At 37.6% G+C, this 14496-nt stretch overlaps 2 protein-coding genes across 4 annotated transcripts in view; both read right to left on the bottom strand.

Moving 5' to 3' along the window:
- The window catches only part of LOC107563345 (oxysterol-binding protein-related protein 7-like), a 61074-nt gene extending 59944 nt beyond the window's left edge, over positions 1 to 1130 (bottom strand). For 2 of the 3 annotated variants that reach the window (XM_016248198.1, XM_016248200.1), the window contains exon 1: positions 1057 to 1106. The gene's annotated coding sequence lies outside the window, so the exon portion shown is untranslated. Of the gene's footprint in view, positions 1 to 1056 lie in introns of all 3 variants that reach the window. The other variant, XM_016248199.1, reaches the window with a different exon arrangement.
- A 6004-nt stretch (positions 1131 to 7134) lies between these two features.
- The window catches only part of p3h4 (prolyl 3-hydroxylase family member 4 (inactive)), an 18699-nt gene continuing 11337 nt past the window's right edge, over positions 7135 to 14496 (bottom strand). The window contains exons 6-7 of the mRNA XM_016248203.1: positions 11060 to 11143; positions 7135 to 7650 (exon numbers count right to left, since the gene is read on the bottom strand). Of these exons, the coding sequence (XP_016103689.1) occupies positions 7501 to 7650; positions 11060 to 11143 (234 nt within the window). The 3' untranslated portion in view covers positions 7135 to 7500. The remainder of the gene's footprint in view (positions 7651 to 11059; positions 11144 to 14496) is intronic.

Genomic DNA, 14496 nt, shown 5'->3' with positions numbered 1-14496 from the left:
GGGGGGGGGGGGGGGCTGATTCATAACAGTTCAGCTAATCTAACAAAACATGCAAAGGACAGTAAGAAAAAGGTGAGACATTTATGCTACAATGCTGTAAGGTAGAAACAAAGCTCAAAATAAGGTCAACATCGAATCGGTTTAAAAAGACAAAATCAACTGTGTAAACTAAACTTAGTGTAGGCCTGTCTAACCTCGGTGACTCCTTGACACTGAATTTGAGCAATGTGAACAAACAGGTTTAAGAAAGAAAGAAAAGAAAAAGTTGTTTCTCTTAAACTATTTGATACTGTTTGTAAAGCTATGGACTAGCTGCTGAGTTCACCAGTAACTGATTATAAAGCTTCTGTCGCACTTCTTCACAATGAAACTGAAATAGTAAAGAAACAGCATGTTATCATGAAAATACCACTGAGATAGATTCTGAATGCACCATTCATTCACTGAATATTTAAAAATAAATAAATAAATAAAAAGTGCTTGGCATGACTGGTCTGATGAGTGTGTGTGGAATGTGAGCAGACCGCTCAGATGAGTTCAGGTTTAAGAGTTTCACACACACATCTCTCTCACACGCACGCGTGCAGATGAGTTTACCGTCTATTGGCATGCTCTCATTAAAAACCCATAATACGCGCAGATGTCTCTAAAATACGCTACATAAAACAAATAAATCATTTGACACCAAGTAGAGAGACTTGAAGACAGCCTATTATAATTAGATTCATCACATGACTATAGTCTTCTGATTTAAACCGTTTCGACTAATTGCTTGTTATAAAATGTAACGAGTCAGTTGCACTCATTTAACCGGAGTGACACGCAGAGCTTTCAAATATACCAAAGCTAAAATATGGACGGTTCATTGGGCTTCAGTGATCATTAATTACAACAAATCACCAATTGATTATGTAACTTTCACAAAATACTGCTTGTGTTTGTCAGTATCAATACATCTATGACAAAATCCGAAGCGAAAACACATAAACCGATGCTCCACGACTCATAATATAGACACCGAAACATATTTTTGTGCACAGACTAGTTGAGTCTTACCTCACACAGCCGGACAGTTTCACGAGCTCATCTCAGTCACTGCACACGCGCTCTTACCGAATCACGGCCATGACGTCACAGAGGTGTGTTCACGCCTGCGAGATTGAATGAACGTAACAGATCTCTTTTCTTCCAGCGCTGGTTTGAGGCAGATATTTAGCTTGTAAGTCAATTATTTAATGCAAATGGCCTTTTATTAAACTAGGAATTTCTTAATCGTTTCAACATTCCTATTACCCCTAAATAATTTGCTATTGTATTCGATGCCATACCATCTGGAGTTATTAGACTATTTCAACGTATCTCCTAGCCTTCTATTTTACCTTCTTTAGACCCTGCTGTTACAATGGTGCGGAAATATTGCTTTTCATCCACTTCTTCTAAAAGATCAGTACGTTTATTATTTCTCAAGGAAAATGTTTCAATTCCAAATGTGACCGTTTATTGGAATGCCTTTGTTTTTTATATTGCCTGGAGGAAAATATGGCTGATTCCAAATAGTTACTTAATTACTAATAAGATAAGAGAAGTTTCCTTTCGTATTGTCCATCGTGTATATCCTGTTAATACCTTCTTAAAGAAATTCAAAAAAGATATTGATACAAATTGTTCTTTTTGCAAACAGCACCCAGAGTTTGTGCATTTATTTTGGCTTTGCCATTACTCTAAAATATTGTGGAAAGACTTTTTCCTATTTGTTAGTGAGAACATTGATAAGGATTTTTCTTTACTTTGGGAAAATGTTTTGTTTGGAATTGTTAATTGGAAAAAAGAACATTTACTGAAAAACAAAATATATTTACTTAATCTTCTTATTTTATTAACCAGATTTTATATACATAAATGTACATTTTCAGGTAAAAAAACACTGTTTTATGTTTTGCTTGCTGAATTGCAGGACGGGGATGATGGTGGAGCGTTTGAAGCATGAAGGGACTTCGCACAGCTCCAGTGATCTGTTGAAGATCAGTGTGAAGATGGGGGCCAGCTGGTCAGCACAGGATTTCAGACAGGCTGGTGTAACACAATCTGGGCCTGGTGCTTTTTTCCTTTTCTGCTTCCGGAAGACCTGGCGCACCTCGTCTTCGCTGATCTGAATTGGGGAGAGGGGGGTTGTTGGAGGTGTGAATGGTTGTGTGGAGAGGTGTTCAGGGCGGGTGTGGGGTGTTTTTTCAAACCTGCAGTAGAACTCGTTCAGATCGTCTGCCAGTTGACAATGACATAACTGAGCGAATGACACTTAATGACAGTTGTCATAAACATGCATAAAACCTCCTTCATACTCATGACATGTGTCATGTTATGATTATGAAGGTGTCATGTCAGTCTTATGCACACCCCTTCAAGTAAAGTGTTACCGAAATTTGTAAGTCTTTTAATCTTTTCCTTTGATGTGATCTTTTGTGATTAGTTATATATCCCTGTTTTGTACCCTGTAGTTTTTTTCTTTTCCTTTTTTTTTCTTATTATTTCTTTTGTTCTACATTGTGACTGCTTTTATCTTTGTCTATATAATGCTCTTAATAAAAAAAATGAAATAATAAAATAAATAAATAAATAAAAAAAGATTGAATTAACGTTTTTTGTAACCTCAAAATCCTAATCATTTAATTTTGAACTAGTATCTCTGTGTTGTAGGAAACCGAACAGAATATTCTAAAATACCTTTGATTTACTTTGCGATGTAAAGTAAAACTCTTATTATTTAAAAAAAATTAAATAATCAGAACTCTTCATCAAAAGCAACTTAATTTCTGTTTAATGTAGTTTGATCAGTGGTTATGTGTAGGCCTGTTTTGTTTGTGTTTTCCAAATCTTTCAAAACAGCAGAGATCAGGAAGTATACGCTTTATCGTCGGTAACTCAGGTTGTTGTACTGTACGTCAAACTTTGGTTACTTATAGAGAGATGCTGCTATCCCGCTACTAGGCTACTGAACTGCAGCGTAACATAAAAAATTAAATAAAAATAAAATGTACACATAGAGGCCTACATCTCACAAGTAAGCTATGTACACCAGGTACCATATACAGTACATGTGTGTATTTAAAATTAACTATAATGCTATTATTAAGCAAAGTGCATTAATATAACTCCAAATTCAAAAACATCATTTAAAACATTAATAAAAACTACCTGAACCACTGAGAAAAAAAAAAGAAAAAAAGGTAAGCTCCCTGCTCTCTACGCGTCACTATAAAATATATGGCAAATTAAATTACTAGAGAACTTTCAGTCCTTTTTGTCATATAAAAAGTATACCTCTGGTATATTGATTTATTCATGTAATTATTAGGCTACTTCCACATTATTCTGGATAAATCTGAGACAGCATTTCTTTATAAAATAAATAATATAAAAATATATAATAAAGGTGACTTGACTTTTATTATTTTTTCCCACGTCCTTCGCTGTTAATAACTACAAGCAATAATTATGTGGTGGTGACTTAATGATAAAGGTGTAAAGGCCTCTCGGTTGAAATCACAGTAGTGTCCGGTAAGCCTTAATACAGGCCCGTCCATGGCACACTTCATTCTGCTTGATTTATTAGCTATTTTCCTCCTGGGGACCAAAAATGTCCCCACAAGGACAAGGACAAGGATTTTGGATATTGCCATATTTGTGGGGACATTTTGGGTATACCTGAACCACACACACACACACACACACACACACACACACACACACACACACACACGTATGTAACTCCTCCAAATGAAACTTTTTTAGATGTAACACACATATTTTTTAAGATTAACATAAGTTTCTAGCAGAAGATGGATGCATTTTTCTCAGTCCTGTTACCAAAACTCACGCGTCTTTTAAAAAGCATGTTTAAAAACACCAATTAATTCCTTTGTTTTCCCTTCAATAAGTGATTACTGTCAAAAAATGATTGGTTACAAGTTCAATTGATATTTGTGATAAAAAAAATATTTGTCACTATATATGCACACATATTTTTCTAGAAAAAAATAAATAAAAAATTAAGGTTTGTCATTTTTTATAATGTAATTTATTAAACAACTGGATAAATGATAGACCAAACATAATTGAAAAACAATTGTGTTTTAAATGTATTTTTAAGGGGGGAAAAATATTAACAGGAATAAAATAGGGTTACAGGATTGAACATTGAGTAACAGGAATGTGCATCTGTATTTGTGTAAGGGAAATGCTGAAACAAATTCCATAAAAGATTTGTAAAACATTGTAAGTACAGATTTGTCAGGAGAAGGGAGAAGGACTAAGAATATTTTGAAAATTAGCAGCTCAAACGTCTTCATTTAAGAATGTATTCTCTCAGTTCATCCTTTGCTCAGGGACCACTTCTGGCACAGGTGCAATGATTCGTTTATAGAATCATCTTTGCGATTATTAATGCAATTCGATTCATAGATATTCTCATAAATCACGTCAATCCTTATAATGTGATTTTAACATTATAAATGAATTATGAGTTTTAATATACTGCCCTCAAGGTATGAGGGGCAAAATATACTCCTATATAGTTCTTGTTTTTTATTGATAACATGACATGAGCAAGAGCTGTTCTTCCTAATATCAGCACATTTGCAAATGCAGTTCAAAAAACAATAATTAATATTAAAAGACATTTTAAAAAATAAGGATTCACTGAACCATTCATAAAAACAGTCACTTGTCGTTCCTGAATGAATCAGTATTTTTGGGGAGGCTCCTCGCTAAAGAACCTGGAGGGTGCAACAGGGAAAATGGCAATTCCAGCCACTTTCTCATTTTTCCATTGCCTGTCACGCTACTACCTCTAGCCTAGAGACTGGTGGGGGAACTGAGATAGACTACCTATCTCTTCTAAGGAGCCCTTTTCGGCTGATGGTTGCTTATATATTTGTATCAAGGAGACATAATGACATCGTACAGCCACCTCAAACAAAAATGCTGAAGAGGATTACATAAACTGGACATCCATATTTCTATTTTGTCTTTAACCTTTTGCAACCTTGCCTAAAGTACTGGAGGCTACAAAAATATGAGGAAATATGAGGAAGCGGGCTGCAAATATTGACAGCACCCACATTAACTCTCTATCAACATGCCCATTCCTTTTCAGAAACACGTTAATATAGATTCAGACATCACTATTCCTATGGGTTATAGGGAAGCATATCTCCAAATTTAATATACTGGTGAGGGCAACAGATGAGACAGATTGAGTCCACTGAGCTGCTCTGTCAGCATCCTAACTGGTGTCCTGCCCCAGCGGGAAGAATTACATCACCTTGATCTAACCAAGAGAGGCAACAGATAAGAGAGTGTGATATTAATGACTCAGTTCATTCCCTGATCTGCCATTTACCCATTCACTGGGCCCTAATTCCCTGCAGTAGTAAGATTTAGAAATGTTCCTGTAGAAAAGAGCCAGACAGGAGTGGAGCTTCCTCACAGCAAACAAATAACACACAACGCATATTTGCCATCACCTGTAATGTAACAGAATCATGGTGATATGCACTTTCTGAAACACATTTTATTAATTGGATTCACACACGCACACACAAACAAACACACACAGTGACTTCCTGAAGATAGGCTGATAATTGCAGTCATCAAGATTGCAGTTTATACATATTCCTTGAAAGGGAACTTTATTGTATAAAGCACCATACAAATAAAGGTGACTTGACTTGATGAAAAGTAAATGAGAATAACTTGAAACACAGGAGATGAATGGTGACCGGAGAAATCAGGTAAATCCAGGAATAGTAACTGAAACAGTCTGTGGAGAGGAAGAGCTTGGTGAAGTGTGACAGTGTATTAATGAAAATATTACTTTTTATATTTACACTATGCATGTTTGTCATCTTAGGAGACATTACGTTACATATTTTAACTGTGTAACAGGTATTGAAATTACACTGTTAAATATATATATATATAGATGTACTGTTGAGTAGAATTTGCCCAAAATTGTTCATTGTCACATCCTAAGTGGTTACCTGATGGAAATGAGTGGTTCTCCTTTAAGTGTTGTGATATCATAAGCTGACTTAACTTCCTGTTCTGTCTCCTCCTCTTCCCTTTCTGTATTGAACCCTCATGGGAGAAGAACAAAAGGGGAATTTCATCTGAGAGGCTGCTTATTTGTTTTCTGTATCAGATTAAATGTCGCCGGCCATACATTTAGTTTGGCTTCGCGTGTCACTGGTTACATAAAAACAATACGATTTAGGAAATGTAGCTAGACCTATAAGACTGATGCTTGCAGGTTCCTGTTGTTAATCATAGGATACACCTAAAAACTTTTTTTCCCCTCAAATTTTATTTTTAAAACTCAGAAGGCACAGAATTGTTGAAATTACATCTCAGGTTAGGCTTTTGCCAAGTACATCTGCTCTTTGAAGGATTTTGACTTAGCAGACAGACATTAAATAAGAAATACAGCAAGCAAAAGACAGACAGAAACAGAAAGATACAAATTTAAGATACAAGATCAAAGATACAAGTAACAAATTTAAGGGTGACTGAGAGTAACCACACCAGGGTAGGTGACAAAATGTTGATTAGGCCACCAATACATTTCTATATGTTTATTTCAGTTGTTACAGGAAGTGCTGTATTCACAGATAACAACAAAAATACCTAATTTTAAATGTACAAAGGAAGACCACAACAAAGAATAACTGAAATAACTTTTTATTTTTTGTCTCGAGACCCATGGATTCATTGCTTCACTTTCGTAAAGCACTTTGTAAACACTACTTAAACTATGTCTTCTTTTTTGTGCTGCTTAGCTGAATTGAGCTTGTTTCATAACTTTATGAACTTTACACGGCTATTAAACCGATCTAAAGCAACACTAAATAATTGAGCTGAATAATGGCACTGTTTTTTTTTTTAAGATGCTACAGCAGAATTGGAATTTTGTCTCATATCTGATCAGGTGTATTTACACATTCTTATGATATATAATCTTCCTTATCAGTAAAGGTTAAACCTAAAAACAATAGGCAGTGTCAGCAACTCTATTATAAAGCCTGAAATGAAAACAGAATTACAGAGATTGCATGTGAAAAGATGCAGATACATTTCATGTCAACAAAAATATTTTTTAATAGATAACACATCATGAAATACATGGGAGGGAACAAAAGACATAAAAAACAGGTTTAATGTAAAAATACTATTCCCAACACAGACCTGATTTTGTTAAGCTGAGTTTAGATTGGTGATGTGTCTCCAGTTTCAATGAGCTCATCTAAACTAAAAAAAATCTGGATGAGAGACTGTTATTATAAAACTTCTTGCATCAAAATTATACAAATGTTCCAAATGTTTTAGTTAAAAGTAAAGTTAGACTGGATACAGTACAATTAATCTTCAACAGGGGATGAGGAAGACAACAGATGAAGACTCCCTCAGGGTACCAGTATAAATAATAGTATATGATTTAGTTTGTGCTTATTCAGCAGGCTCTCCTGTATCTCCTTTAGTTTTGGGTTCCTGCCACCATTCAGCCAGGAAAGACTCCTCGTAATCCCCGATTCCCTCAAACTCTTCATCAGGAGGATTTGACAGAGCTGATGCTGCTTCCTCTGAACTTACAGTATCCTGTTAACAAACACACAGTTCATAACCACATGTTAATATCATCAGTCTAATGAATAGGACAATAGGACACACTCAAAAACATGTCTGCCTATTGACAATTTTAACAGCTATTAGCCAGAAGGAAGTAACGTCTTTGATCCGTGGACATTTCCAGTTAGTTGTCTCACCCATTCAAAGCATTGGTGGGAGGGTGTCACACAGTGATATTGAGGTAATTTATTTCATCGTGCAATTAAAAAAGTGAAAAATAAATTTAGAACCATGTTGTTCAGTGGTTGGTCGCTCTCTCAAGCCTGGAACTAACCTGCTTTTAGAAATGAAAGTGTTTAAAGAAAAAGTGAAATAAATAGATGAGCTCATGCTAAACTTACAATAAAATTAGCTGAGACAGAAGTGAGAGTGTTTTATATCTCCATGATGGCTTCATTTATTTGCATCTCTGGTGCAACCATGACATTTGCACAAATGGAGAAAGCTGTTAGCACAAACTGAGTCATCACATCTGAAGTCCACAGTGCATGAGGAGGTAAGTCATGCTGCTGGCAAGATGAACCATCCAAATTATCATATTTTACACTGTAGCATTTACCCCCCCCCCCCCCCCCCCCCCCACGTCTAGTCAACTGTAGGATATATGTAACACACCTTTTATCTCTTTTAAACAACATTTCTTGCCTTAGAATGATCTGTATTTTCTTTATGTTCACTGGTTGAGAATGATATAGCATAATTTGAGCTAGCATTGTGGCTCCATGATTGTTTTTGTATGTAGCTAGCTAATGTTTTGATATGTTTGCATTGAAAAAGCCAAATTTTTCCTTCAATTCCATTCCATTTAATGTGGGCTGTAATTAGCAGTATGTGAGAAGTCCTTGTGGTGGGCTCTACCTAGAAAGCAAGAGACTCGCCCCCACGATGACTGGCAGGCGAGCAGCGTTCAGCCCAGCGGTAGATGCAAGGTTACCAACAGGGAGCCTTTACAGTGGAAACACATCATATGGGATTACCAAAAGGAAATCACCACATATGAAGCACTTAACTCAACTAGACGGGCTCACCTGAAAAGGGGCATACCATTAATAATTGGCCTGGTACGAGATTCCTCTGTCAAATTCAGCTATCGACGAGCGCTGGAAAGAGTAGTATGGCATCCAGTGTTCACCAGAAATGGGGGACTCTCATGGATAGAAAAGCACACAGTATTTCCTCAGAGAGGGCAAAGGCACTGTGTGCAAGCAGCACTACACCAAGTTAATTTGCCTAAAGCTTACCTGTTCATACCCAATCACACCCGGGACAAAACCAGCTCAACCTGGAGATTGTTAAAACTGGCAAAGGTTTCCTGGTTGGCATCAGTCAAATATTCCTTTCCAGTGACAAAACAATCACCAAATCATCTGGTGATTGATATCTGATGTTTTGGAGGAGGGAGACATTCCATGAATGACAGAGGCTTCTGTTTCCCTGACTATTTTGCTGTTGCTGACAAAGGTGTCCAGCTTCTCAGACCAGCTTCAAACCTTGGAAAGGTACAGGATCCACCACAGGAAGTGTAAACCCAACTTCTTCCACTTTCAAACTCATGACAAGTTAACTGGTTTGAGGTAAAGCCTTCTCTAGCCAGTTTTTCCATCGTTCTTACCCCAAGCTACTGCTGGTGTAAGCCCATGGATGCTGGATGTGCAGCCCATGATTTTTAGTATCATGCTAACTTGACTTGTCTAGCATTTCTACATGTATAGCAGCCATTACATTCCAGTGTCTGTTGAATTCCAACACAGGCACACCTTATTCTGCTTAATGAAATACCAATTAGGTGATCCTCTCAACCAAGTCTTATTTAATGATAGTATAAAGTATAAAAACCACCGCTGTGTTCATCACTATGCTCTTGCAATAGGACCAGCTGGATGGCAAAAACAGTACTAGTAGAAAGTAATTGGAATCAAATAATAACTATTGACCATGCCAAAAGAGATGAAAAGAAAAGTTTTGAGTGAGGAAAAGAAGGGTTCCATTCTGGCTTTACTGGCAGAGGGATACAGTGAGCGTCAGGTTTGAAGTTTCAAAGACAGCGGTTCAAAGGTCAAGCTGCAAACAATGGGGACAACAAAGGTTTGCAAAACACCATAAAGACTGGACAATAGAGGATTGGAGTAAGGTAATCTTCTCTGATGTGTCCAGTTTTTCAGCTTTGCCCAACACCTGGTCGTCTTAGATGAAGACCTGGAGATGCCTACAAGCCACAGTGTCTCGCACCCACTATGAAATTTGGTGGAGGACTGCTGATGATCTGGGGGAGCTTCAGCAAGGCTGGAATCAGGTATATTCGTCTTTGTGGAGGGCACACGAATCAAGCCTGGAAGAAAACGTGCTTCCTTCTACTCTGACAATGTTCCCCATCTCTGAGGATTGTTTTTCCAGCAGGACAATGCTCCATGTCACACAGCCAGGTCAACCAAGGTGTAGATGGAGAACCACCAGGTCAAGACCCTGTCATCATGGCCAGCACAATCTTCAGACATGAACTCCATTTAAAACCTCTTGAATGTGATATGGAAGATGGACGATCACAAGCCATCAAACAAAGCCGAGCTGCTTGAATTTTTGCACCAAGAGGGGCATAAAGTCACCCAACAGCAATGTGAAAGATTGGTAAAGAGCAGGCCAAGACGTATGAAAATCAGGGTTATTCCACCAAATATTGATTTCTGAACTCTTCCCATAAGTTAAAACATTACAGTATTGTGTTGTTTAAAACAGTTTTGAATATGACATTTTTTCTTTGCATTATTTGAGGTCTGAAAACACTGTATCTTTTTTGTTATTTTGACCAGTTGTCCTTTTATGCAAATAAATGCTCTAAATAACAATATGCTCATTTGGAATTTGGGAGAACTGTTGTCAGTAGTTTATAGAATAAAACAAAAATGTTAATTTTACTCAAACACATACCTATAAATACTAAGATCAGAGAAACTGATAATTTTGCAGTGGTCTCTTTTTTTCCAGAGCTGTATGTGTGCCTGGGGCTACCACGTCTCTAGTTAGAACATGCACTGTGTGACGTTAACAAATAGATATGTGTTGCAAGCTGACAGAGATAAGGAAAAACACTGCTAATTAGATATGCACAATGTGAAAATTATAACTACTTCATTTTGACCTGCTCTGCCTTTAAAAGACAATTCAAGCCGTGCGTGTGCGTGTGTGTGCATGTGTATATCTTTGTTTGACTGGCTTGGAAAAGTCAATCCAAGATCAACCTAAAACAAAGTGGGATTGTACTAAACTACACAGGCCACCACACACCACTGCATTTACCATTCAAGAAATATAGTTGACTTATTTTAGGGTTATTTTATTTAGCTACTGTACTGTGCTATTAAATAACACACTTAGGGTTTACCTCGTCATCTGTCTGTAAATAATTCTGTGCAAACTCCAGAAGTTCCCTCAGTTTGGTGGTTTGATTGAAATATCTAAGAGCTTCCTGTATGGACACAAAGACAGAAATGTTAAGACAGTAGGTGTGAAAACAAAACCTAAGCAAAGCCAGAACATTTACAAATCTATGTCCATTATCAGGCCACTTCAGAATGGCTGAGCTATTCTATAAAAACAAAGAAGAGATACCTTTTTAATAGTTTCTGTCCTGAGGATGTGTGTGTGGATTTGTTGAGGATGGCATGTGTGGAGTTTGAGTTAAAAGAAGCCAAGTATGGAACCAAATCCATGCAACAAATAAACTAAAAACATTTTAAAAATTAAAAATTAAAAATAAAATAAAAAAATAAAATAAAATAAAAAATGTCCCTTTTTCGTGAGTATGTATTTAAAAAAAAGATAATTTTGTAAAATCCAAATAACCTTTACAGATATTTATTAGGAAGGGTTAAAACAATGTTTTTCAGTTTTTTTCAATGAACCATAAACAATTATTCCACCTGTGGAACAGTCTTAAGTAACACAGTTACAATAACTTAGGACAATAAAAAAGCCTTTTACCGAGTTGCTGTGGCTTACAAGTGCCTTGCTGGTTTAGTGGGGTAACATCTCATAACAAGAACTAGCAAATCTGGTTCAGTCCATGAGGATGAGAAGCACTGTTGTACTTAAAGCACTTGGTGGCCACACCAGATACTGTCCGCTACTTTTGATATTGACATAATAAAAGCAGTTGAATGTGAGAGGATTTTTCTCTTTTTGCTGTGTTTATTTGCAAAACAGTAAAGTATTTCAAAAGAACAATTTATTATGACATTTGTAAACTACATACTATGCAAAATGTAAATGAATAGATGTTACATTATGTCTTTTGAAATAGACTGTATAACAAATAAAATATAAAATGATTGCAACAAATGTGCATGTTTTGTCTTTAATATTTAAAAACCAGGTGTTTTATTAAGCTCATATCCTCTATTATCTCTCTTATTTCTCTGTTAGATATATTATACAATGCTTGCTGTTCATGTACATTCTTCTAGGTAATCCCATATAATTATTTCTGCTAAAAATCTGTTAAAGAGATCAAAAAGGATCAAAGTTCTTAAGTTTCTTTTACAGCAGTCACTGATTTTTTGCAATTATAACTTAATTTTTTTCTCTATTTTATTTAAATTTTGTGATTCTTTGTTTTTGTTTGCAAAACCTTTTTTTTTTTTTTTTTTCTCAATACTTTTTGCGGAACATTCTTCTTTTACAATACCTTACAATACTTGAATATATGTGACATGGATTTGATTCCATTGCCAAGAGAAACAACACAGTTTCCACAAATCCCTTCACTCGAATTGGGATGTTCTCTTTTATTCTGAAGGGCAAGGGCAGTGACTGTAACATCGAGCGTTGCAACTCTTGCGTCATCAGAACAGGGTGTTCAATGCACCACCGTTTCCGTTTAAAAAACGTTTTGCACCGTTTTTGTCGGGGCTGAACACAGCCGTGGTCTTCATCCTCACTTGAACACTTGGGCCAAATACAGGAAATACGTCATATAAGTAGTCAAGTGGTCAAGTGCAAAGACCGCAAGTATTTGGACAAGGCACACAAGTGTGTGTCGAACTTTTCATTACCTGATGCGACACACTTGTAGTGTTGTAAAAATGCAAGTGTTTACATAGCTTTATTTTAATTTTAGTTTGAAATACTTTGCATTTCAAAATCAACTTCTAAATGTCTGTTCAGTAGTCCCTATAACATGACAATTTTAATTTGTGGTGCTTCTAATTAAGTGATAAAAAGCAGTTGCAAATGTTGTACAAAATAAATATCACCATTACTCATCTTTGCACCAATAAAAAAGTAAAAAGTTTTTTTACCAAATTATATGTAATATCTAATTATTATATTAATATTTAACTTGCATTGGAAAGGTTTCCGTGACCTCTCGCGAGATCTCGGCAAAAAGTCTCACGTTCCCTTTCATGGGAACTTCGAACTGCGTCCTCTATGGGCCACAATGGGGAACGCCTCGTCGTGACCCGTGTCTGAAGCATACATTGAAAAAACACCAACTCGTTGGCCGGCGACAGCCATGACGTCACTACCGGTGTGACTATAGTATAAATAGGCGCCGGGAGCACACATCATTCTCTTCTTCGTCTTCATTGACTGTTTTGTTTGAAGCGTGCAAAATATTTTTGTGGTAGGAGCGATCTCTATTCATCTCATTATGGCGAGCACTAGCTAAGCGTGTGTGCATCCGTGTTGACATTGTTTAACATCTGATGACACACGATCTATCCGTTATTTGTTTGGGCGAAGAGCACGCACGCAATGCCTCCGAGGGGGCAATCGGCGTGCACTGCGAGCGTTTTTTTCCAAGGGAAAAGCTCCGCTCTCGTTTGTCTCTCTCTTCGAGGAAAGAGGAGCAGCCATCTGCTTCCCGCGATTCAGGACCCACCGCTGCTGAGGCACGGAAGGGAATGAGCTCGTGGGGATCGCAGGTGGATCTGGCTGATGAGTTTGAAGGGGGGTTTCCCTTTTGCAATCGTCGGCTGTGCACGAGAGTGAGCCGCTGGAGGATGATGTTATTTCATTAACATTGTCTGATTCAGGGGCCAGTGCTCTGCTGGGATCAGCCCAGCAAAAGCAGGAAATGTCTGAGGAGGGCAAAGAAGCTGAGGCTGAGCCTTTCCAATCCTCCTTTCCAATCCTCCTGCCCTGCGTATGATGAGTTTTTGGAAATTATGGATCGCGCCACGGCGAGGCTTTACTTGAAGAAAGTGATGTCGCGAAGTATCTCGATGAACGTTATTTTTCTGGCCATAACCCTCCAGCTCAGGTGAGCCTTCCTTTCTTCCTGTTTTCCATATAAAGATTGAGAAGGAATGGAAGAGGCCGTTTTTTCCTCACGCATCAATCGATTCCAGCATACGAGTTACAGTATGCCAACATCGAGGCGATGCGCGAAAGCAGTTATGAGAAGATGCCCCTATAGAGAGACGCTGGCCAGCTATCTCTCTATGGGTGAGATGTCCTCTAAGATTCCCCTCCTTGACATCTCGCTCGGATGCCAGGGCATACGCAGCAGCAGCAGGTCGGGCTGTCGCTTCATTGCACACGATGGTGATGCTCCAATGATGGTGATGTCTAGAGGCTTCTTCGGACAGAGCTCCAACGCGGGAACCATGGTGGGTGAGTACGATCCATGTCTAAATATATGTATATATAAATATATATATGTGTGTATCTAATGAGCTGGTGGTTGTGTGTTTAACCCTTCTGCTAGTTTCTTTGCAGTGTTTCCCGGGACCTGTGTGTTTCTGTCCCTTTCTAGGGTAGGTCCTCGATGGGCACCCCCTCTGCTGGGTTCAGAAACCGGGTGCTCGACTTGCAGTG

This window comes from Sinocyclocheilus grahami, unplaced genomic scaffold (assembly GCF_001515645.1).
Source record: "Sinocyclocheilus grahami isolate Dianchi unplaced genomic scaffold, SAMN03320097.WGS_v1.1 scaffold869.1, whole genome shotgun sequence".
Classification (NCBI taxonomy): Eukaryota; Metazoa; Chordata; class Actinopteri; order Cypriniformes; family Cyprinidae; genus Sinocyclocheilus; species Sinocyclocheilus grahami.
The sequence above is the reverse complement of the archived record's forward strand: the minus strand, read 5'-3'. Positions and strand labels throughout refer to the sequence as shown.